Source organism: Lepisosteus oculatus, chromosome 11, assembly GCF_040954835.1.
Source record: "Lepisosteus oculatus isolate fLepOcu1 chromosome 11, fLepOcu1.hap2, whole genome shotgun sequence".
Taxonomy (NCBI): domain Eukaryota; kingdom Metazoa; phylum Chordata; class Actinopteri; order Semionotiformes; family Lepisosteidae; genus Lepisosteus; species Lepisosteus oculatus.
Genome location: NC_090706.1, coordinates 14,102,145 through 14,123,931, shown reverse-complemented (window position 1 = coordinate 14,123,931; position 21,787 = coordinate 14,102,145). Strand labels below are relative to the sequence as shown.

Sequence of the window (21,787 nt, the reverse complement as noted above, 5' to 3'; positions counted from 1 at the left end):
GCCTCTCTCTCTCTATATTTTCCACACATCGTGACCTCCGCGCACGCACACGCACACACGCACACGCACACTTGACAACTCGGACTGAAAGGAGTAGACGCTCGGCGCCAGTGCCCCTCCTATACGGACCGTGGGTATCGGCAACCCCTTGGGTAGAAATATAACCGGTCATCATACCACTCCCGGGCCAAGGGGCCACAGAGGCCAGGGCTTCAAAAAAACCCAGCAGCTGCCACCCCCTTGGTTCCACAGCTCAACCAGCTGTTCCTTCCGGGCTTTCGTTCAGTTTTCTTAAATAGAACTATTCAAGCAGCTACAGTCGAGTAACCCCCCCGCCCCCCGCCCCAGAATCCCAGACCCATCCCCGAGGGCCTAGGGAAGGCCAGGTGAACGGAGGAAGCAGACGCGCGGACGCCAGCCTAGTTCTTTTTCTCCTTTATATTCTCTGCGGTCACAGTTCTGTCTTTACAAAAACAAGTGTTAAAAAAGTCTTCGGTTCTGGGTGAAACACTTGAGGACGTGCGCTGGAGCCCTCGGGTTCACCACACGCAATACTCTCCTGCGGTCTTGGCTCATGGTCAGGGGCGAGAGAGGAGGGGGAGACGTGATGGGAGAGGAGACGGGAGAGGAGACGAGAGAGGGAGAGATGGCGGAGACTGAGGAAGAAGAAGGGATGGGAGAGGGTTTGTGTCACAGAAGGGAAACGGGGACAGGCGCGGCAGAGGGCAGGCGGTCAGTTAACAGGTCCGTCTCAAGACTGCTGCTTGAAGTTGGACGCCACCACCTCCTCATGCTGCCCCCCTCTGCTCCGGGCCAGGTCCCTGCAGGCCCCGCTGCATGGCTGCCAGGCATTGCTCAGCAAGGCATCCTCAATGCCCCCTTGCCCAGCAGGAACTGCAGTATTCTGTCCACCAGCAGGGCGGCGACAAAATCCAGTACTAGGACCTGGGCTATCACCAGCTTGAACTGGGCAAGAGGGAAAGAGAGGGAGAAGCAGGTTAATGCGATCAGGCCTCCTGCCACTCGACTTCACCCTCTCCTGACTCCCGCTCATCCTCTCCTACCTCAGTTGGAATGTCCACCAGCGCAAACTGCTCATTGAACTCGGGAGAGGAGCCGGACAGCAGCCCTGCGATAGCCAGGCCAGACAGTACCAGACTCCACAGTAGCGGCCTGTTCTCTGACAGAGACTCCATGAAGGGATGACCCTGTGAGAGCAAGGGAGAGGTGAATCTGCAGGCTGGACAGTACAGTGTGCTGGCAGACAGACAGGGTGAGAGAGAGGTGAATCTGCAGGCTGGACAGTACAGTGTGCTGGCAGACAGACAGGATGAGAGAGAGGTGAATCTGCAGGCTGGACAGTACAGTGTGCTGGCAGACAGACAGGGTGAGAGAGAGGTGAATCTGCAGGCTGGACAGTACAGTGTGCTGGCAGACAGACAGGGTGTGAGAGAGGTGAATCTGCAGGCTGGACAGTACAGTGTGCTGGCAGACAGACAGGGTGAGAGAGAGGTGAATCTGCAGGCTGGACAGTACAGTGTGCTGGCAGACAGACAGGGTGAGAGAGAGGTGAATCTGCAGGCTGGACAGTACAGTGTGCTGGCAGACAGACAGGGTGAGAGAGAGGTGAATCTGCAGGCTGGACAGTACAGTGTGCTGGCAGACAGACAGGGTGTAAGAGAGAGGTGAATCTGTGCAGGAGGGACAGTACAGCATGCACTCTGTGAAGTACCTTGTAATTAATGGCGAAGGTGGCCATCTGCATGGCCATGGACATGATGTAGACCGTGCTGTTGACCAGGCTGGGCTCGAACTCCTTGTACAGATCCACAAACTGCTCCTGCCTGGCCGGGGAGAGAGCGAGACCGTGTTCACACTGAGTCGTCAGCTGGCTGTGCTGTGGGTGGGCAGTGTGTATGGACTCTGTGTTTGGGCAGAGCGCTGTGCGTGGATAGTGTGTGCACTGCACAGAGCTAACAGCTCATTGCACAGAGCTCTGTGTTGTGTGTGGACAGTGTGCTGTGCATGGGCAGTGTGCGGAGTGTTGTGTGTGTGGACAGTGTATGGTGTTGTGTGTGTGTGTGGAGTGGTGTATGGTGTGTGGGTGTGCTGTGTGTGGAGTGGTGTATGGTGTGTGGGTGTGCTGTGTGTGGAGTGGTGTATGGTGTGTGGGTGTGCTGTGTGTGGAGTGGTGTATGGTGTGTGGGTGTGCTGTGTGTGGAGTGGTGTATGGTGTGGGTGTGCTGTGTCTGGACTTTGCATGTGGGTAGTGTATGGAGTGTTGTGTGTGTGGGCAGTGTGTGCTGTGTGTGGACAGTGTGCGGAGTGCTGTGTGTGGAGTGGTGTATGGTGGGGGTGTGGACAGTGTGTGGAATGTTGTGTGTGTGGGCAGTGTGTGTTGTGTGCTAATCAGGTGTGTACCTGATGAAAAGAGTAGGGGTGTAACCCCAGTGTTCTGGCCAAATTTCCCATTGGCCCTTACCAAGCATGGCCTAATAATCCCCCTCTATGAATTGGCTTCATTACTCTGCTCTCCTCCCCACTGATAGCTGATGTGTGGTGAGTGTACTGGTGCACTATGGCTGCCATTGCATCATCCAGGTGGATGCTGCACATTGGTGGTGGTGGAGAGGAGTCCCCATTATCTGTAAAGCACTCTGAGTGGAGTGTCCAGAAAAGCGCTTTATAAGTGTAAGCAATTGTTAATAATAATAATAATAATAATAATAATAATAATAATATTACCTGGGAGGGCTGCGGACCTGCGCTCCTCTGTACAGGTACACCAGGCTGCAGAAGTGCACCAGGAACTGCAGCAGCACTGTCAGCACAGTGTACAGGTTGAAGATGTTGGGCAGGGGGCGCTCTTTCGACAGGCTCTTCAGTGGCTGGGCAGGACAAGCACAGGGGGTCACTGAGCTGAGCAACAAGAGGTCTAGGACTCTGACCTCCAAAGACAAAACTCCCCCCCCCCCATCCTCCTCCTTCAGCACCGCCTTGCGCTCTGCTCTGTGTCTCTGCCCCTTCCACTCCTCTCTCTCTCCCTCTCCCATCCCTCCCTCTCTCCCTCCTTCCTCACCTTGGAGCGAGAGATGAAGAGGAAGCAGCCGGCCAGCAACAGGCCCTGAAGGGTGGCCTGGAAGTCGCTGAACTTGACTCCCTCCAGGTACAGCACGCTCTGGCTGTAGGCCAGCACCAGCGCGTTCAGGGCCAGGATCTTGAACATCTGCAGAGTGGTGACCAGCGTGCAGCGCCCCTGCTTGATCACATGGCAGACTGGGAGAGAGGGAGTGGAGGAAGGGTTGACAGCCGCATCACTGTGCACTCAAAATGCTTACAAAGCCTGTTAGTGACACTGATGTTGCTGAAGTGCTGTTATCAGTGTGCAGTGCTCTCTCTCTGGTTGTTGCACTGCACAGAGGACAGCGACACTCACTGCACTGCACAGAGGACAGAAACACTCACTATACTGTACTGACACTCACTGCACTGCACAGAGGACAGCGACACTGCACAGAGGACAGTGACACTCACTGCACTGTGACACTGCACTGTACATCACACAGGACAGCTGCACCCACTGAACACAGGACAGCGACACTCACTGCACTGCACAGAGGACAGTGACACTACACTGTACTGACACTCACTGCACTGCACAGAGGACAGTGACACTCACTACACTGTACTGCACAGAGGACAGTGACACTCACTGCACTGCACAGAGGACAGTGACACTACACTGTACTGAGACTCACTGCACTGCACAGAGGACAGTGACACTCACTACACTGTACTGAGACTCACTGCACTGCACAGAGGACAGTGACACTCACTGCACAGAGGACAGTGACAGCTGTACCCACTGAACACAGGACAGCGACACTCACTGCACTGCACAGAGGACAGCCAAACTCAGCCAACTGCAGAGCACACTTCACTGTATAGAGCTCAGCTATACTCACTGAATAGGGGACAGTTATATTCACTGTACAGAGCACAGCTATACTCACTGTACAGGGGGCAGATGTACTCACTGTACAGAGAACAGCTAGGCTCACTGCTCAGAGGACAGCTATACTCACTGCACTGTATGGAGGACAGTTTGGAGGTGAAGGGGGCGGCAATAGAGGCGTCTCCCAGTTTGACCACCTGGACCTGGTCCTCCTCCAGCTCCCTGAGCACCTGGCTGATCCGCTCCTGGAAACACACCAGCTCGCAATGACTCACAGCAATACGCCAAACACAGCAGTACAGTGCACAGCCAGAGGGCGCCAACACCACGCACGTGCACCAGGGGGCGCCGTACCAGCGTCCCTGCCGGCCCGCTGGTGTGCTGGGGTGTGTCCGATGGCACACCAGCTCTCGGGGGAATCCTGGGGCTCGTGGACTGGGGGACACCCGCGCCAGCACCGGGGCACCCCGCGGACAGCGCTCACCTTCTGTGCGGCCAGCTGCTCCTCCCTCTGCGCCAGCACCCTCTGCCGCGCCCCCCGCGAGCTCAGCTTGGCCCCCCCGCTGCCCGAGAGGGGGGGGGCGCGCAGCTCGCCGCTGGGGCGGGGCTCCCTGTCCTCCCGGCCTCTCTTCCGGCGCTCCGGCATCCTCTCCGGAGCGTTCGCCAGGAGAGCCACACCTGGACCGCGAGCGGGAGGGAGAGGGACACTGATCGATTATCGATTGATTAGGTATCGACAACCAGTCTAACAGTGGCGACTTGTGGCGATTAGCTACCGATTAATCATGATGTAACAACGAGGCGCCTTGAAATGATCAATGAAGTATTAGATACTGGAAAGCAGCATTTAGATAAGGACTTTATCAATGAGCTATTGACCAGCTACCAGTTCCATAATGATCATCTATCGCTTAGCAGCAGCAAACGATGGGTCGTGCTCAGACGAGCGTTAGTGAGGCAGAGGAGGGGCGGCAGGTGCTCTCACCGATGTGGGCGTGTTTCAGCGCTCCCACGTCATTGGTCCCATCGCCACACATGAGCGTGATGAAGCCCAGCCCCTTCAGACTGGTGATCACGCACTCCTGGGATAGGGGAGAGAGGGGAGAGAGGGGAAGCACAGGGGGAGAGTGAGGGGAGGGATGTGAAGAAGAAACGGGAGACTGGATCAGTAAGGGGAGAAATCAGACTCAGTGTCGCAGCAGTAACAGCTACAGAGGAGCATTACGCCTGTTCTGCAGGACTGTCTCTACAGAGCTGCCGCTGCAAGTGCGCGCTGCTGGGGGGGGGCTTGGCCACCTCTCACTCGCAGCCTCTTGTTCAGTTTTAGAATTTTTAAATAACCTTAAACCTCCAGAAAGTCTTTATTATTTCACATCAACCCAATCTGCAGAGTCTCTATGCCTCAGCTCATGGCAACGGTCCCTGTACCCCCAAGACAGCCAGAGGAAGCACAAATAGGTTCCGCCCCTTCGCCAGGTCATGCTACTGCAAGCCTGCAAGGAGCCCGTGAACCTGCAGGGGTCGCTGTTTCGTCAGGAGCCAAGACCAGAGGAGACCAATTCCAGCCTGTCGCTTGCTGGGAGACATGATGGCGATAGCGATGACTGTGATCAGGGTACAAATTATATCAGCAGTACAAACCTTCTGTTTGGGGCTGACTCTGGCAAAGACACGGATGTGGGGCAGCAGGATGTTCAGCAGCTGGGGTTCGAGGGTCAGCCTGGACAGCCCCTCCCCCGTCACACAGAGGTCGTACTGAGTGACCAGGGTGTGCATGGAGGTTGGGTAGAGTTGCAGGGACACACTGCCATCTATGGACACCCACTGCCACTGCGCACCTGCGACATGCACATCAAGAGAGAGTACAGCTCAGTCAAATGCCGCACTGTCAAACACTGCACAATCAAACATTGCAGTCAAATTCCACACAATCAAATGCCACATAGTCAAACATAGCACAATCACAACATGGCCAACACACAGGAAGGGGCGGAGAGATGTGAGAGGGGTGGGGAAACACACAGGAAGGGGCGGAGAGATGTGAGAGGGGTGGGGAAACACACAGGAAGGGGCGGGGAGATGTGAGAGGGGTAGGGAAACACAGGGAGGCGGAGGAATGCGGGAATGGGTGGAGAAACACACGGAGGTGCGAGAGGGGCGAGGAAACACACAGGAAGGGGTATAGATGCAAGAGGGGCAGGGAAACACACAGGAAGGGGCGGGCAGAGTGACTTTACCGGAGCACCGCGTCTGCTGCAGGATAAGGGTGTGCTCCCTCTGGATGAAGTGCAGCTCTCTCGCCACATGGCACGCTGTCAGGGGGTTATCACCTGTGATCATCACCACCTGTGAGAGAGGGGGCGAGCGTGAGAGCGGGGCCGGGTCCAGAGAGAGCGCAGACTGGCGGGAGCGAGCGCGTGCGTACTGACGTGATGAGAGGCGTTCTGAATCTCTCGGATCACAGCCTTGGAATCGCTCTTCAGGGGGCAGGAAACGACCATGAAGCCCACGAACTGCAGGGAGCACTCCAAGGTCTCCCGCATCACCTCACGCACCTGCCAAAACACAACACAGTCCTATAACAACGCCCAGGTCCTCCCCACGCACAGAGACAACACAATGGAGAAGGGCTGGAGGTAGCTGGCTGTGGGCAGAATTTAAAGAGAATATGAACACTAAGTAAAGCACGAGTAAGGAATGAGTTTGTGCAGGGTGTAGTACCTGTTGGTGGGTGAGGTGCCCCATCTCCTTGTAGCCCAGTGCCAGAACACGCGCCCCCTCCCTTGACATTTCCCTGTGGACCTCGTCATAGCTGTCTGGGCACTGAGAGAACTGCAACACACACAGTAGGAGAGTGTCTCAGGTATTACAATGTACCATGCTGTGCAGTGTCTGTGCTCCACAGTGCACACGACAGTGTCTCAGAAGTTACCGTACCATGCTGCGCAGTGTCTCTGGTGCCCCTTTCACAGTGGAGACGTAGCAGAGTTCACTGGAGCCCTGTCGCTCATACGAGGCCAAAACAGACATCCTCTTCAGAGCGCTGGCAAAGTGAAACCGCTGGTGGATCTTCAGTCCCTGAGTCTTTATACTGCGGGAGAACACTTTCTCATCTGGAACAGATCAATGAAGAAATCAATAGTCAAAACACAGCTCCTGAGCCTGAGGCTTTTTACTGTGAAGGAAATACCTGAGACAGATAAATAAAGAAATCCATAATCAAAACTCAGGCCTGGAGTCCTTACACTGGGGAGGCCATGCCTAACCAACACAGATCAATATGGATATCAATAACCAATAATCAATACCCCTGAGTCCTCAATTGATCCAAGCTTAACGTTTGACCCACATCTAGTGCATACTGTCAAAATATCAGAAATATCACCCGATTACATCGCTAACAGTTGCCGAAAAGCTGGTCAACACTTTCATTTTTTCCCAAATTGACTACAGTAATGCCTTACCCGCTGGGGCATCTAAATCCACATAGAACAAACTACAGTATGTCCAGAAATCAGCATCCAGAATCCTGACCAGGTCAAGTTAAAGCGATCACATTACTTCTGTCCTGGAGTCCTTGTACTGACTTTCTATCAGCTTTTGAGTCGACTTCAAAATCCTCAAGCTCACCTATAAGGCTCCACATGGCTTGGTACCTCAGTATCTGTCTGACTTACTATCATCCTGCTCCCCACCTCACAACTTTCTTTTCTCTAGTTCCGGTCTCCTGTCTGTCCCCCAAGCCCGTCTACACTCTACGGGTGATGGGGCCTTTTCCTGCTCTGCCCCAGAGCACTGGAAGATGCTATGCAATAATACATTGTATGACTGTTGGCGTTGGTGCTAGTGTTAGCTAGGCTGCAGTACCTTTGGTCAGGCTCCAGTCAGCTGCGGTCAGCATGGCCTTTTCCAGAGGGTCTCCAACCAGCTGCCCGTCATCCATGGTGACCAGGGAGTGGCAGGTCGCCACGACACGATGCGTTTCCACGGGGATCTCCGACACGGGCGTCAGCTCCTTCCCCTCCCTGTCTCACACACAGACAGATCGCAGAGACTCAGAGACCGCAGGTTCAGAGGGGCCGAGGCAGGGAGCTGCCACTGAGCACTGGGCTCTCTCTGGCCACACTAGAGCACCGACACTTTGGATCTGAGATGAGCCCAGGTCCTTCACCGCTGCATGGAAACACTCCCATCATATCACTATGAGAACTGTAACCATAGAGGCACTCAGTCCAGCTCCTCTGTATCTTCACATTAACACTCCATCATCATCATCCTCAGACCAGTAGAGTAACTGTAGAGACACTCAGGCCAGCTCCTCTACATCTCTGTCAGACACATACAGTAAACACACCTGCCCTCCACTCTTTGCTCAGCTGGTCTAGTATGTCAGCTCCAGACAGAGCGAGAGGGAAGGTGTGCAGGAGAGAGAACACACGCAGAGACACAGAGAGAGCCTTACTGTGAGTGACAGAGAAGAGCAGGAAGACGGGAGGGAGAGGCATGTGTCTGAGAGAGAGAGAGAGAGAGTACCTGAGTCCAGCCACCCCCTGGACCAGCAGGCTGTCGCTGGTCAGAGTCCCCGTCTTGTCGAAGCAGCACACCTCCACCTTCCCTGCAAAGGGGATCCGGAAGGGCTCTGTACAGAAGACATCTGAGAGGGGGAGAGGGAGAGACAGTGAGACAGTGAGGTGGGAGACAGAGAGACAGAAAAGCAGACACAGAGAGAATGAGACTGACACACATACAGGCAATGAAAGAGACAGTGAGACAGTAAGGGAGGAGACAGGGGGACAGAAAAGCAGACACAGAAAGGCACATACTGGCAAATGAAAGAGACAGTGAGACACAGCCAGAGGCAGACAGGAGACCCGGACTCACAGAGCTTGGCCAGGGCGATGAGGGAGGTGTTGACAGCCAGCGACAGCTCGATGGGCAGTTCGGGCGGCACCACGGAGGTGAGGATCAGTGTGCACTCCAGAAACAACTTGTACCTGTTCCTGCTGGTGTCCTTCGTACCTGAGACAGACAGAAGCAGAGTGTCCACCCGTCAGGGTCAGTGTGTCAGTCACCAGCGTGTCCACCCGTCGGGGTCAGTGTGTCGGTCAGCGGAGTGTCCACCCGTCGGGGTCAGTGTGTCGGTCAGCGGAGTGTCCACCCGTCGAGGTCAGTGTGTCAGTCAGTGGAGTGTGTGCACCATCGGGGTCAGTGTGTCGGTCAGCAGTGTGTCCACCTGCAGGGTCAGTGTGTCGGTCACCAGCATGTCCACCCATCAGGGTCACTGTGTCGGTCAGCGGAGTGTCCACCCTTCGGGGTCAGTGTGTCGGTCAGCGGAGTGTCCACCCTTCGGGGTCAGTGTGTCAGTCAGCAGAGTGTGTCCACCCGTCGGGGTCAGTGTGTCGGTCACCAGCATGTCAGAGTCTCACCTTCCACCCAGACATAAGAGGCGGCAGCGATGGCGAAGATGAGCAGGAACAAGATGAAGATGAAGGTCTCCAGGTTATTGGCTGTCACTCTCTTCACCCCAAACAGGATCGTCCGCAGCAACTTCCCCTGATAGCAGAGAGAGGGGTGGGTGCAGTGCACGCCCCAAGCACGCCAATGAGCCCCAATACTGTAGGACACACAGAGAGATGGACAGACACACAGAGAGAGAGGACAGGTGCACACAGATAGACACAGCTGCAGTTCAGCGGCCTCACCTGAGAGGTGTAGAAGCCGGTCCTCAGCACGTACGCCACACAGCCATTGTCCACAGCTGTGGAGGGAGAGAAGGTGAAGGTGAGTTTGTGCCTGTGCTCCAGAGCGGCTCGGCCAGGACTCCCACAAGCACCATGTCGGGAGGGTGCACCTGCACTGGCACAGCTGGAGCAGGTCTGGAGAGGCCCTGATGTCACAGCAAGGGGCACAGCTGGACTAGACCCAGAGAGGCCCTGACGTCACAGCAAGGGGCACAGCTGGACAAGACCAGGAGAGGCCCTGACGTCACAGCAAGGGGCACAGCTGGACAAGACCAGGAGAGGCCCTGACGTCACAACAAGGGGCACAGCTGGACAAGACCCAGAGAGGCCCTGACATCACGGCAAGGGGCACAGCTGGACAAGACCCAGAGAGGCCCTGACGTCACAGCAAGGGGCACAGCTGGACAAGACCAGGAGAGGCCCTGACGTCACAGCAAGGGGCACAGCTGGACAAGACCAGGTGAGGCACTGACTTCACGGCAAGGGGCACACAGAGTAGCCGGCTCGTGCCCGACGCAGTCAGGGGGCACACAGAGCAGCAGGCTCCTGCCCAACACGGTGAGGGGGCAGCCTACTAAAGGACACTGGGTTCACCCAGCACAGGTTACTGCAACGCCCAAGGGGAAACACTACTCTTGTTCCTGCCACCAGAGTGACGTGTCGGAAGGAAGCTATGCAGGGCCCCCTGGGAACTCTCACCCCTCGTACTGAAATATGTTGACGATGCATCACGGTTATTCCGGTCCTGTTGCAGGGCATGTCTTCAGATTTTAGTTTATGAGACAAAAACCAGAGGGTTGAGGTACTGGGACCATGCACCAGTGATTGGTCCACGGTGGGTGGGTGAGTTATTGGACCTGCTACGCGTTTTAATTATCCAAAGGAGGAACTAGCGAAGAAGTTAGTGAGGAAGGGAGAGAAAAGGAGAAGATGACCATGCAAGCTAGGAAGAGTGAAAGAGTGATAGAGTGGGAAATGTGAATCAGTGTTGCCCCCTAGCAGCGGAGGGGTGTACTGACGTTTGAGCCCGGCCGAGGCCCGGTGGGGTGGGCTGTGCTGAACCACCTTGGTTCCGCCCGAAATGACGTGGAGTCGTGAGTCAGTCTGCAGGTCCAGGACTCGGGATGGGTCCAGGTCCTCAACTGGTTCCTACAACACAGACACACCAGGTTAACCCGGGCCAGTTCATGCAATAGAGCCCGACTCGCAGTGCACGCTGTCTACACGTCTACAGGTCTACAGCACAGCAACAGTCTAGAGCAGAGCAGCACAGTACAGTGGAGTTAAGGACAGTACATTATAACATTGAACAGAATCCTACGGCAGGCTGTGGTAATGTACAGAATGATCTGTCTAGTAAATTATAGCACACAGTCCAATTCAGTGTCGCACAGACTGTAATCAGTGAGAGGAAGATCCTTCCATTATTCAGTTATTCACACTTTTTTCAGAAGCACCCACTAACTGCAGCAGCAAATCCTCATCTGTGCCCAATTTTACATTTCAAATCAAAACCAGATTCTGAACCTGAGTTGGCTTTCAAACGCTTGCAGAGTACACCGTATTATTATGGCAAGGTAGTACTGTGCTATAGTGTAGTGCAGAATAGTATAGAACAGAGCAGCACACTACAACACAGTCCAGAAGAGCAATACGGAGTGTAATAAGGCATGATAATACCACGGTACAGTAGTAGCTCTATTAGCCCAACTAACCTTCATCTGAGGTACAGACTCCCCGGTCAGCATGGCCTCGTCCACTATACAGCGCCCTCTGAGGAGAAGCACGTCGCAGGGGACCAGGTTCTCCTGGGGAGAGCGGCCTGGCAAACCGACACATGGACAAGCTGCACAAACTGCACACTCTCACACCCTGCACCAACACATTACCCCTCTACACAAACTGCACTCTCACACCCTGCACCAACACATTACCCCTCTACACAAACTGCACTCTCACACCCTGCACCAACACATTACCCCTCTACACAAACTGCACTCTCACACCCTGCATCAACACATTACCCCTCTACACAAACTGTACTCTCACACCCTGCACCAATACACTACCACTCTACACAAACTGCACACTCTCACACCCTTCACCAATACACTACCACTCTACACAAACTGCACACTCTCACACTCTGCACTGATATGCTAACACTCTGATTTAACTGTGCACCCATACGCACACACTGCACAAACTACATTACCACTCTACACAACTGCACACTCTCACACCCTGCACCAACACATTACCCCTCTACACAAACTGCACTCTCACACCCTGCACCAACACATTACCCCTCTACACAAACTGCACACTCTCACACCCTGCACCAACACATTACCCCTCTACACAAACTGCACTCTCACACCCTGCACCAACACATTACCCCTCTACACAAACTGCACACTATCACACCCTGCACCAATAAACTACCACTCTACACAAACTGCACACTCTCACACCCTTCACCAATACACTACCACTCTACACAAACTGCACACTCTCACACCCTTCACCAATACACTACCACTCTACACAAACTGCACACTCTCACACTCTGCACTGATATGCTAACACTCTGATTTAACTGTGCACCCATACGCACACACTGCACAAACTACACTGACACTCTATGTCCCTCTATCAGCACACAGGCATCGCCGTTCTGGTCTCGTTTGCATCATCCTCTAAGTGAGGAAAAGCAACGGAACTGTACCTATGGAGACAACGTCCCCAGGTACAAGTTCATCGCTGGACACCGGCCTCCATTTCCTGTTCCTGTACACCTGTAAAAATGGAGAGAATCTTAAGTGTCAATCTGAAGTGACTGTTTAACTGAAATTACTTTTACAGTTTCTTTACTGAATTTTGCAAGTCTGTTGCAAACCCATGGTAAAAGATTTGTAAGCATTCACTAAAAGTGCTATACAAATGCTGTAAAACTGATATAGGAGTGTTATAAGCATGCCATAAACTTGTTATAAGAGTATTATAAGCTAAATATGTTGTGGGAGTGTCACAAGCATGCTGTAAACTTGTTATAGGGATCTTCTATAACAAATTTACAGCAGTAAACACACTGAAATGTTGTTTCTTTTCTTCTCTTTTTAACATGGAATAAACCTTTACTTGTTCCTTTGCAGTCTTTGTATGCTGACACGGCTCCCTACTTGTGTTATAAGCACACTTTAAACCTGCTGTAGGAGTATTACAAGCATGCTGCAAATGTTTTATAGGAGTGTTATAATCATGCTGTAAACCTATTAATACAATGTTATAAGCATGCCACAAGCCTACTGTAGGGTTATATGCATGATGCAAATCTGCTGTATAAGTGTTCACAGTGTGTTTATTACTTGTTATAGGAACATAATAAGCATACTGTAAACCTACTGTAAAAGTGTTATAAGCGTGGTGTACAACTGCTGGAGGAATGTCATAGACATTCTGTAAACTTGTTGCAGGAGTGCTATAAGCACGCTGTAAACCTGTTGTATGAGCATTACAAGAATGCTGTAAGACTGTTATAAATGTATGGTAAGAGAGCATTAAACATGTTGTACAAATGATGCAACTGGGATCCAGGAACTGTCCGCACGTCTGCTCACCTGGATCATGTATGGCTTGTTCCCCATCCTGCGGATCTCAGACATGTTCCTCATCTGCTGCTGAACCAGAGAGGCCTCGAAAGCCACCAGCATGAACAACGTGAAGACGCTGTAATACCAATATTCATCCAGACACCACAGCCCCACGCAGAACACCTGCACAGGTAAGACAGAGAGAGAATATACACACCTGCACAGATAAGGCAGAAAGAGAAGATACACACCTGCACAGGCAAGACACGGGCACTTATCCTACACACCTGCACAGGCAAGACACGGACACTGATCCTGCACACCTGCACAGGTAAGACACAGACACTGATTCTAGAAGACACAGGACAGATACATGTGCAGTGCATCCTCACCTGGAAGACGAAGAAGGGTGCAGTGGCCCTCTCCTTGAAGAGCTCCAGGAATTCTGGCACCACCATCTCTGCCCTAGTAGCACAACACAGAGATCAGCACGGTCGGCCAACAGGACACAGTCACACTGTCTGCTCCGGGTTTTACTTTCCAGAGTTTGAATTCATCTATGGATGAATACACCAGTTTGAAACACCATACAAAGTATGATGCGTTTCAGCTACTTTGTGTGCTGCAAGTCTTGCCAAATGTGCAGTCCACACCCACGCCATCCATTTTCTAACCACTTTATCCAGTAGAACGTCATGGGGTGGCTAGAGCCTGTCCCAGCAAGCAGCGGGCACAAGGCAGGGTACACCCTGGATGGGACGCCAGTCCAGTGCAGGACACTCACGGACACAAACACACTGACACCAATTAAGCCAATTAAGCTACCAGGAAATTTTTGGACAGTGGGAGGAAACCCGGCACCCGGAGCAAACCCACGTGAACACGGAGGAATATATAAGCCCCTCACAGACAGCACCCCGGTAACCCGTGGCCCCAGCGATGTGAGGAAGCCATGCTAACCACTGCGCCGCCGTGTCCCACCCCCCCTTTGGAATTAGACATTTCCAGCTGCTACTCAGCAAGCAGTCTTCTCTGGATTGCAAACACATAACAGCTTAATAGACATGACTGCTCATAATCAGGACAAGGCAGCAAACCTGAACTCCCCAGCCCCTGGTGTCGGCTTCTAGAAAAGGGCACTGTGGTTGGTAAAATATGAAGCGGATCAGACTGCTTTTCACTTGGAGCCTGACCTATACGGTAAAATCTGAAATGGATCAGACTACTGTGCACTGGGGACCAGAATGATATTGTTAAACGTGGACCTAATCAGCCTTCTGCGAACGTGGAGCCTGGGCGATTCTGTAAACTCGGCAGTGGTTAGGACTGCTACGCACTTGGAGTCTGACCAACAGGTGTAAAACCCCAGAGAGGACCAGAGCGCCGCGGAACAGGGGTCTGATCCGTCTTCGCCCCCCAGCCTTGCCGAGGAGCCCCACGCCGCGGGCCCGGGCCCGGCACCGACCTGTTGGAGCCGAATCTCTTCTCGGCGGCGCGCAGCTCGGTCTCCTCCTGGTAGCCCTTCCAGTTCTGGAAGAAGCCCAGCGGCTGGCTGGTGGGGAACGCCACGGGCGCGAAGCGCTTCTTCTCCCCGCCCGCGAACACGTAGCGGATCTTCTGGAACTCGAACGAGATCACCTCCCGGCCGTCCTCGTCCTGGGCCACGCAAGCAAAGCAACAGATCAAACGCCCGCCCCCGCCCCTGCAGATCCCGGACCGGTCTCTTCTCCCCCCAGAACCTCACTCCCAGCACACGGCGAGACCTGGTGTGGATCTACAGGGGTGTTTGACAGTGTGGATCGCAGGGCTGTGCAACGGGAATCTGACCCTTCTCCTCCCAGGGAAGAAGGCACTGCTCTGCACAATCCGTAATACAAGTCCTGCTGTTGACTTGACTTTATCGTCACTGCTGCCATGCAAGGACACATGCTGTATTTTAAAAGGAGTGTCCTGCAGGGACAAGCCAGAGGCACTGAATCTCTTCACCAGTGAACAGACAAGGGGGGCCTGATTCAAGCATTCAGATTCTCAAAGACCTTAAAGTCAACCGACTGGCCTTCTTCAGAGTCAAAGGAAACACACAAACCAGAGTACAGCAGACACCTTCTTACACAAAGGGTGGTGGGAGTGTGGTTTATGCAACCACGGTGAGGAAGCTGAGACCATGGAATTCTTCAAGAAACAGCCTGATGAAATCTTCGATCAATTAACTAATAAACCCTAAACAAGCTCCTCAAATGCATAATGTTTCCTGGGTTCTCTCACCGCGTCTCTCTGCAGGGGCACCAGCTCCGGTGAGCCATTGTTGGGCATGGGGACAACCTTCGCTAGGGTGGCCTTGGTTGGGTCTGGCTCCTGAGAAACACACACACAGGTCAGAATCAGGACAGCTGACCACAGCACAACATCTCCACTGTCACACACAGCTCAGAATCAGGACAGCTGACCACTGCACAACATCTCCACTGTCACACACAGCTCAGAAACAGGACAGCTGACCACAGCACAACATCTCCACTGTCACACACAGCTCAGAATCAGGACAGCTGACCACAGCACAACATCTCCACTGTTACACATACAGCTCAGAATCAGGACAGCTGACCACAGCACAACATCTCCACTGTTACACATACAGCTCAGAATCAGGACAGCGGACCACTGCACAACAACTCCACTGTCACAGGTCCACCGACACACACAGCACAGTACTGACACGCAGGGACCCCACACTGGACACAGTAAAGACTTGTGCAGCAGAGAAGAACCAGTGTACTATAATACAGTGCACACACCCACGTGCAGTACAGAGCCCACAGACACCAGAGACAGTCGAGCCCAGACACAGCACTGCGAGTGAACACAAGCGGCAGACGGTGTAGCAGAGAAGGATGGAGTACAGGCACAGCACGGACACACTGTCGCACAGCAAGGTGCAGGCACACAGACCCCAGCCTCACCGTGGCGCAGGTGAGCCAGCAGTGCGCGTGCACGGACCAGTGCCCTGACAGCACGGTGAGGACGTGCGCAATCCCGATGGCGGCGAGCGCGATGAGGCCGGCCTCCGGGTAGTCGGCGGCGCCGTACACGGCGAGCCACAGGTAAAGCCACGCCGGGTACAGCAGCCCGAAGAACGGCAGCACCGTGCCGTGCAGGAACCGAGGCCGTCGGCGGTAGAGGGACACGGAGCGGACCAGCTCGTCCGCTGGCTCAGGCACCCCTCCAGCCCCCGCAACGCCTGCTGTAGTCGCGCCAACATCGTTGTCCGAGGCACCGACCGGCTTCCCCAGCTGCCCGGCTCCGTCCGCGGCCATGTCTCTACGGGGTTTTTACCTTCTTTTCACACAGTCTCTCTCTAGTCCCGATCTCGACCCCCCCTCCTCCTCCCCGTCGCACCCGGTGTCGTGCACAAATCTCTCTCCAGGCTGCGGCACAGCGGCAACGGAGCACACATTCGCTTCCGCTTACGACAGCACGTTGACGCGCTGATACGTGACGTGCCCACGCAGGCTGAACGGAGGTGGGAAGTTGTTGCCACGGCAACTCAGCGGTCTGACGCTTGCTATAGCCGTCGCGTTTTATGGAAGAGAATAAAAAAGGCGAGTTGTACGGGGGAGTGGGACCGAAATAGAGATAAAGGAGGGATTGGACCGTAGTCTGCTGTTAATCTAATGTAGTACTTTACTGAGAAAAAAAGCATAATTCAAAACGAAGCAAAGACACCTACACAGGTAACACAGAGCTATCTATATCCATACAGTTTTTATTGGACAAAAGAGAACCAAAACCATGAGAATAAAAAGAAAGATTTTCACAGGACAAAAGCCATAAGAAACGAAGAAACTGTTTGTGGGAAAATGAAAGATGCAGGAATTAACCGTTGGTGCCTTTAAGAGACGAATTGACCTAGGAAATGTAACCTTTACAGGCTAAGATTGACATCCTGAGCAACCAGTAAAATTTGAGCAAGAGCCTTTGTTTCCTGGTTTAGTCTTTGCTTTTCGACCAATCGGGGCTGGCGAAGGGCGGGGTTTATATCGAGACGGAGCGGCAGTTTAACCTTCACGTGTGTAATGTGACAAGATACCCAATCACCAATAAATCGGCTCAGAAATGTAAGTATACATAGATGTTGTGTAGTGGTTTATCGTACCTTAGGAGCCGTGATGTATAATTACACAACACTACGACTACTGCTGCTAATAATAAGAGGAATACGTATTAGCCAGCAGCCATATCACCCTGCAACTCACAACTGGCAGCCCACTGAAGCTCAGCAGGTGTGAGCCTGGTCAGTACCTGGATAGGAGACCTCCTGGGAAAAACTAAACCTGCTGCTGTAAGAGGTATTAGTGGGGCCAGGAGGGGGCGCTCACTCTGCGGTCCATGTGGGTCCTAATGCCCCAGTACAGTGACGGGGACACTATACTGTAAAAAGGCGAGGTCCTTCGGATGAGACGTCCCAATGGCTCTTACCAATCATGGCCTCCTAATAACCCCCATGTCTGAACTGGCTTCATCACTCTGCTCTCCTCCCCACTGATAGCTGGTGTGTGGTGAGTGTTCTGGGGCACTATGGCTGCTGTCACATCATCCAGGTGGGGCTGCACACTGGTGGTGGTGGAGGGGATCCCCATTACTTGTTAAATGCTCTGAGAGTCCAGAAAAGCTATATAAGTGTAAGCAATTAATTATTATTAAATTGCAATTACAATATTGTGTACCAGAATGCTATGCTATCTATCAGTGGGCTGCTAATTTCAGGAACAGTGTTTCTCACCCTCACAGCGATGCTCAGGTAGAGTGGCACACTAAAATATAATGTTATATGTTTAGCACAGATTTAAACCACAAAACAACACATTACAGAGTAACGGCAGCATTGTGTAATAAATATACTATAAATAATATACTATGGAAAACTGTATTATACTGTAATAACCTAGAACACACTATAGAGACCGTGCTATGCTGATGTGCACTGGTTTATAGCAGTATAGCAGGCCTGTACTGTACACACTGTGCTGTTCATGTTTCACTCGCAGGCAGGCTGCCATGGAGATCACCGCGCGGTACTGCCGCAGAGAGATGGAGGAGTACGGCATGTGTGTGGCCTCCAACCCATCGTCATGGCAACAGGAGTGCCACGCGCTGAAGATGAAAGTGGCGCAGTGTACGTCCTCCCAGTGAGTGTAGGCTTGGTTTCTGGAGGAGGGGAGGGTGCTTGTCAATCACTGATCAATAACTCATCACTTATCAGTCACAGTACAGTCAATCCAGTCCAGCCTGGAGAGTCTCAGACTGCTCGGTCAGTGGAGTCTGATTATAATCTCAGTAACTAATCCAGCTCACAGTACAGTCAGTCTAGTCCAGCCTGGAAAGTCTCAGACTGCTCGGTCAGTGGAGTCTGATTATAATCTCAGTTAGTAATTTATCCAGCTCACAGTACAGTCAGTCCAGTCCAGTACAGTATGGAGGACAGCTCTGTTAGTAACAGTATGAGTCTGATTATAATCTCAGTAACTAATCCAGCTCACAGTACAGTCAGTCCAGTCCAGTACAGTATGGAGGACAGCTCTGTTAGTAACAGTATGAGTCTGATTATAATCTCAGTAACTAATCCAGCTCACAGTACAGTCAGTCCAGTCCAGTACAGTATGGAGGACAGCTCTGTTAGTAACAGTATGAGTCTGATTATAATCTCAGTAACTAATCCAGCTCACTGTACAGTCAGTCCAGTGTAGTAAAGTCTGCTTTACTCTGACTCAGGCTCAGTCAGGATCAGCAGAGGGCTGTCAGGTTGGCAGTTTGTTATCCAGGCCAGTGTTTCCATCCTCTCTCTCTGCTCTGTAGCCCGGTGATCCAGCAGATCCGCTCGGAGTGCGCCTCTCCGTTCTCCGCCTTTGAGCGGTGCCTGCGGGAGAACCAGGACTCGGCCGCCAGTTGCTCACCCCACGTGTCCCGCTTCCTGGCCTGCGCAGAGACGGTGAAGCTCAGCGGGCTGGGTGAGACTCCCATTACTGCCTGTCTGTCTAATCTGTCTGTCTGTGTGTCCGTCTCTGGTCATCCTGTCTGTGTGTCCCTCTCTGGTCAGCCTGTCTGTGTGTCCCTCTCTGGTCAGCCTGTCTGTGTGTCCCTCTCTGGTCAGCCTGTCTGTGTGTCCATCTCTGGTCAGCCTGTCTGTGTGTCAATCTGACAGGGAAGGGATAACCTTGTCTATAAGAGACAGCACTGCAGTCGCTATGAATCATGGGAGTGTGACTATTTATTATCTCTGGTGGTTTCCCAGCTCAACATACAGGAAGAGCAGCTCCATAGCTACTGATTTTGACTATGTGAAGCAGAATTAGATGTCTGTTTTCCAGCACTGTGAAACGTCCATAGCCAATTAATATCCACATTTCCGTAATCCACACCCGCCTGTTAACCGTCTGTCTGTGCATCCGTATGTCCTGTTCTGTTGCTCAGCCGAAGGCAGTTCAAACGGATCAAAATGAACTGAATCTAATCAATAACTGCCGTCTCTCTCTTCCTCCTCAGCAGAGGCTGTCCCTCAGCCCTCCTAGGCCAGCAGAGGTCACCTCCCCTGACCCCTGGTGCTGAAGATCCAATTCCCTTACTCCTCCGTATTTCCTTGCCATGCCGCCTGGCGAAGGCACCGTTCCCGATCTGAGAAGGCTCAAGCCCCATCTTCCCTCTTCCTCATGGACACTGTGCCCAGAGCAGGGCGGGGCGCGGGGGGGTCTGTTTCGCTCTGTTTTCTTTCCTTTCTTGAGCCCTGCTGGGGTTCTCATTTTTGATCGGGAATAAAGACGTTTGGATTTCTAGAACACGTGTCAGGGGATTGACACACCGCTGAGGCATGCTTCTCTCAGGAAGACCCTGGATCTGTTCGACTTGAATTCTACCGCCATGCCATGAGCAATCCCACAATGCTCAGGGGAGTCGCTCAAGTCTGCTGCTGTGCAGGCGTGTCAGTCAGAGGTCGACGTGATGATGTGTGATGGCTTTTCTTCTGTCGCGGCAACAGCAGTGCAGTTATGATGTTGTGCTGCTCTCCAGAGCCTGTGGCCTCCCTGTCAGCCACCCAGCGCTTCAATAAACCGCTGTTTAGCGTGAGGCCGCTCTCTCCTCCGTTTCCTGCTCTTGGCGCTCAGCAGCCACTGGTCCCCTAAAGCCAATAGCGAGGAGCGGGATTTTTATTGAATGGCGCTGTGTGTGTCTGGAGTGCTGCTCCCCTCTGTGCATCTGAACTGCACCCAGGGTTTGCAGCGTGTGTAGGTGGGTTCACCTGTGCACACACAGGCATTACTGTCTTTTTTTCCCCTTTCCTCTTTTGTTTCCTCACTCTTCTCTTATTTTCTGGCCCCTCTCCTATCCTCCTCCTCCTCCTCCTCCCTTTGTTCTTCCTCTCTGCTGCTCTTTCCTGGCGGTAAAACATTAATCCCAGGAATGTGGTCGTATCTCGCTTTTCATCTTCACCCGCTGGTGAGCAGCTGCCTTTGGTGAAGGAGGGAGGGAGAGGAGGACAGGGGGAGCATGCTGAGTTATGAGCTCTCTGACTACAGACTAGAAAATGAATCTATTTTCTGGATCAGATATTAAAGGAGAGATGCCGAGGGATGGAGACCACAGTGTGTGATTATTTTCCCACCCCTGTGTTAACCCTGACATGGCTGTGCCTGCAAAAATCCACTGATCCTCCTGCTCTGCTCTAGTTCTGGTGTCCCCTAGAAATCCTATGAAAGGGACCATCAGTGTGAGTGGACAGGTGTGGGACTGTGCGCAGGTGTGTGTGTGAGTGGACAGGTGTGGGACTGTGCAAGTGTGTAGGTGCGAGTGTGTGCAGGAGTGGGACTGTAGGTACGAGTGTGTGTGTGCAGGAGTGGGACTGTAGGTGCAAGTGTGTGAGCAGGAGTGGGACTGTAGGTACGAGTGTGTGTGTGCAGGAGTGGGACTGTAGGTGCGAGTGTGTGTGTGAGCAGGAGTGGGACTGTAGGTGCGAGTGTGTGTGTGAGCCGGAGTGGGACTGTAGGTGCGAGAGGGTGTGAGCAGGAGTGGGACTGTAGGTGCGAGTGTGTGTGTGAGCAGGAGTGGGACTGTAGGTGCGAGTGTGTGTGTGAGCAGGAGTGGGACTGTAGGTGCAAGTGTGTGTGTGAGCAGGAGTGGGACTGTAGGTGCGAGAGGGTGTGAGCCGGAGTGGGACTGTAGGTGCAAGTGTGTGAGCAGGAGTGGGACTGTAGGTGCGAGTGTGTGTGCGCGGGTGTGTGTGTACAGGAGTGGGACTGTAGGTGCAAGTGTGTGTGAGCAGGAGTGTGACTGTAGGTGCAAGTGTGTGTGAGCAGGAGTGGGACTGTAGGTGCGAGTGTGTGTGTGAGCAGGAGTGGGACTGTAGGTGCGAGTGTGTGTGTGAGCAGGAGTGGGACTGTAGGTGCAAGTGTGTGTGTGTGCAGGTGTGTGTGAGTAGGAGTGGGACTGTAGGTGCAAGTGTGTGTGTG

At 53.1% G+C, this 21,787-nt stretch overlaps 2 protein-coding genes across 6 annotated transcripts; one reads left to right on the top strand and one right to left on the bottom strand.

Moving 5' to 3' along the window:
* Window positions 1-419: 419 nt before the first annotated feature.
* On the bottom strand, window positions 420-16,720 carry atp13a1 (ATPase 13A1). 2 transcript variants are annotated; one of them, XM_069195707.1, is made up of 26 exons: window positions 16,250-16,719; window positions 15,555-15,644; window positions 14,755-14,945; window positions 13,682-13,754; window positions 13,317-13,472; window positions 12,425-12,494; window positions 11,412-11,518; window positions 10,716-10,845; window positions 9,658-9,713; window positions 9,382-9,508; window positions 8,837-8,974; window positions 8,489-8,609; window positions 7,823-7,980; window positions 6,893-7,068; window positions 6,677-6,787; window positions 6,385-6,510; window positions 6,193-6,301; window positions 5,597-5,793; window positions 4,941-5,037; window positions 4,440-4,633; window positions 4,086-4,200; window positions 3,080-3,276; window positions 2,746-2,888; window positions 1,733-1,844; window positions 1,065-1,208; window positions 420-966 (listed from the first exon to the last, which is right to left on the bottom strand). In XM_069195707.1, the coding sequence occupies exons 1-26, from the start codon at window positions 16,601-16,603 to the stop codon at window positions 856-858; spliced, it is 3,603 nt and encodes a 1,200-aa protein (XP_069051808.1). In that variant the 5' UTR covers window positions 16,604-16,719; the 3' UTR covers window positions 420-855. The 2 variants fall into 2 exon arrangements, with proteins under 2 accessions (XP_069051808.1, XP_069051809.1); XM_069195708.1 differs by lacking the exon at window positions 15,555-15,644 and having other exon boundaries at window positions 16,250-16,720.
* Window positions 16,721-16,805: 85 nt separating this feature from the next.
* LOC107076465 (coiled-coil-helix-coiled-coil-helix domain-containing protein 5) lies at window positions 16,806-20,918 on the top strand. 4 transcript variants are annotated; one of them, XM_069195715.1, is made up of 5 exons: window positions 16,806-16,888; window positions 17,281-17,404; window positions 18,335-18,475; window positions 19,143-19,294; window positions 19,830-20,918. In XM_069195715.1, coding segments are annotated over exons 2-5 (321 nt in total). In that variant the 5' UTR covers window positions 16,806-16,888; window positions 17,281-17,402; the 3' UTR covers window positions 19,856-20,918. The 4 variants fall into 4 exon arrangements, with proteins under 4 accessions (XP_069051816.1, XP_069051818.1, XP_069051817.1 ...); XM_069195716.1 differs by having other exon boundaries at window positions 16,840-17,020; XM_069195717.1 differs by having other exon boundaries at window positions 16,837-17,404; window positions 19,833-20,918.
* Window positions 20,919-21,787: the final 869 nt, after the last annotated feature.

Coding starts and splice junctions, on each gene's coding strand:
- atp13a1 (XM_069195707.1), bottom strand. CDS start 16,603: ATGGCCGCGGACGGAGCCGGGCAGCTGGGGAAGCCGGTCGGTGCCTCG. Junction 8,975..9,381: donor CTCTTATGTCTGGGTGGAAG/GTGAGACTCTGA, acceptor TGTCTGTCTCAG/GTACGAAGGACACCAGCAGG. Junction 4,634..4,940: donor GCTGAAACACGCCCACATCG/GTGAGAGCACCT, acceptor CTCGCGGTCCAG/GTGTGGCTCTCCTGGCGAAC.
- LOC107076465 (XM_069195715.1), top strand. Junction 18,476..19,142: donor GCGCAGTGTACGTCCTCCCA/GTGAGTGTAGGC, acceptor TCTGCTCTGTAG/CCCGGTGATCCAGCAGATCC. Junction 19,295..19,829: donor GGTGAAGCTCAGCGGGCTGG/GTGAGACTCCCA, acceptor CTTCCTCCTCAG/CAGAGGCTGTCCCTCAGCCC.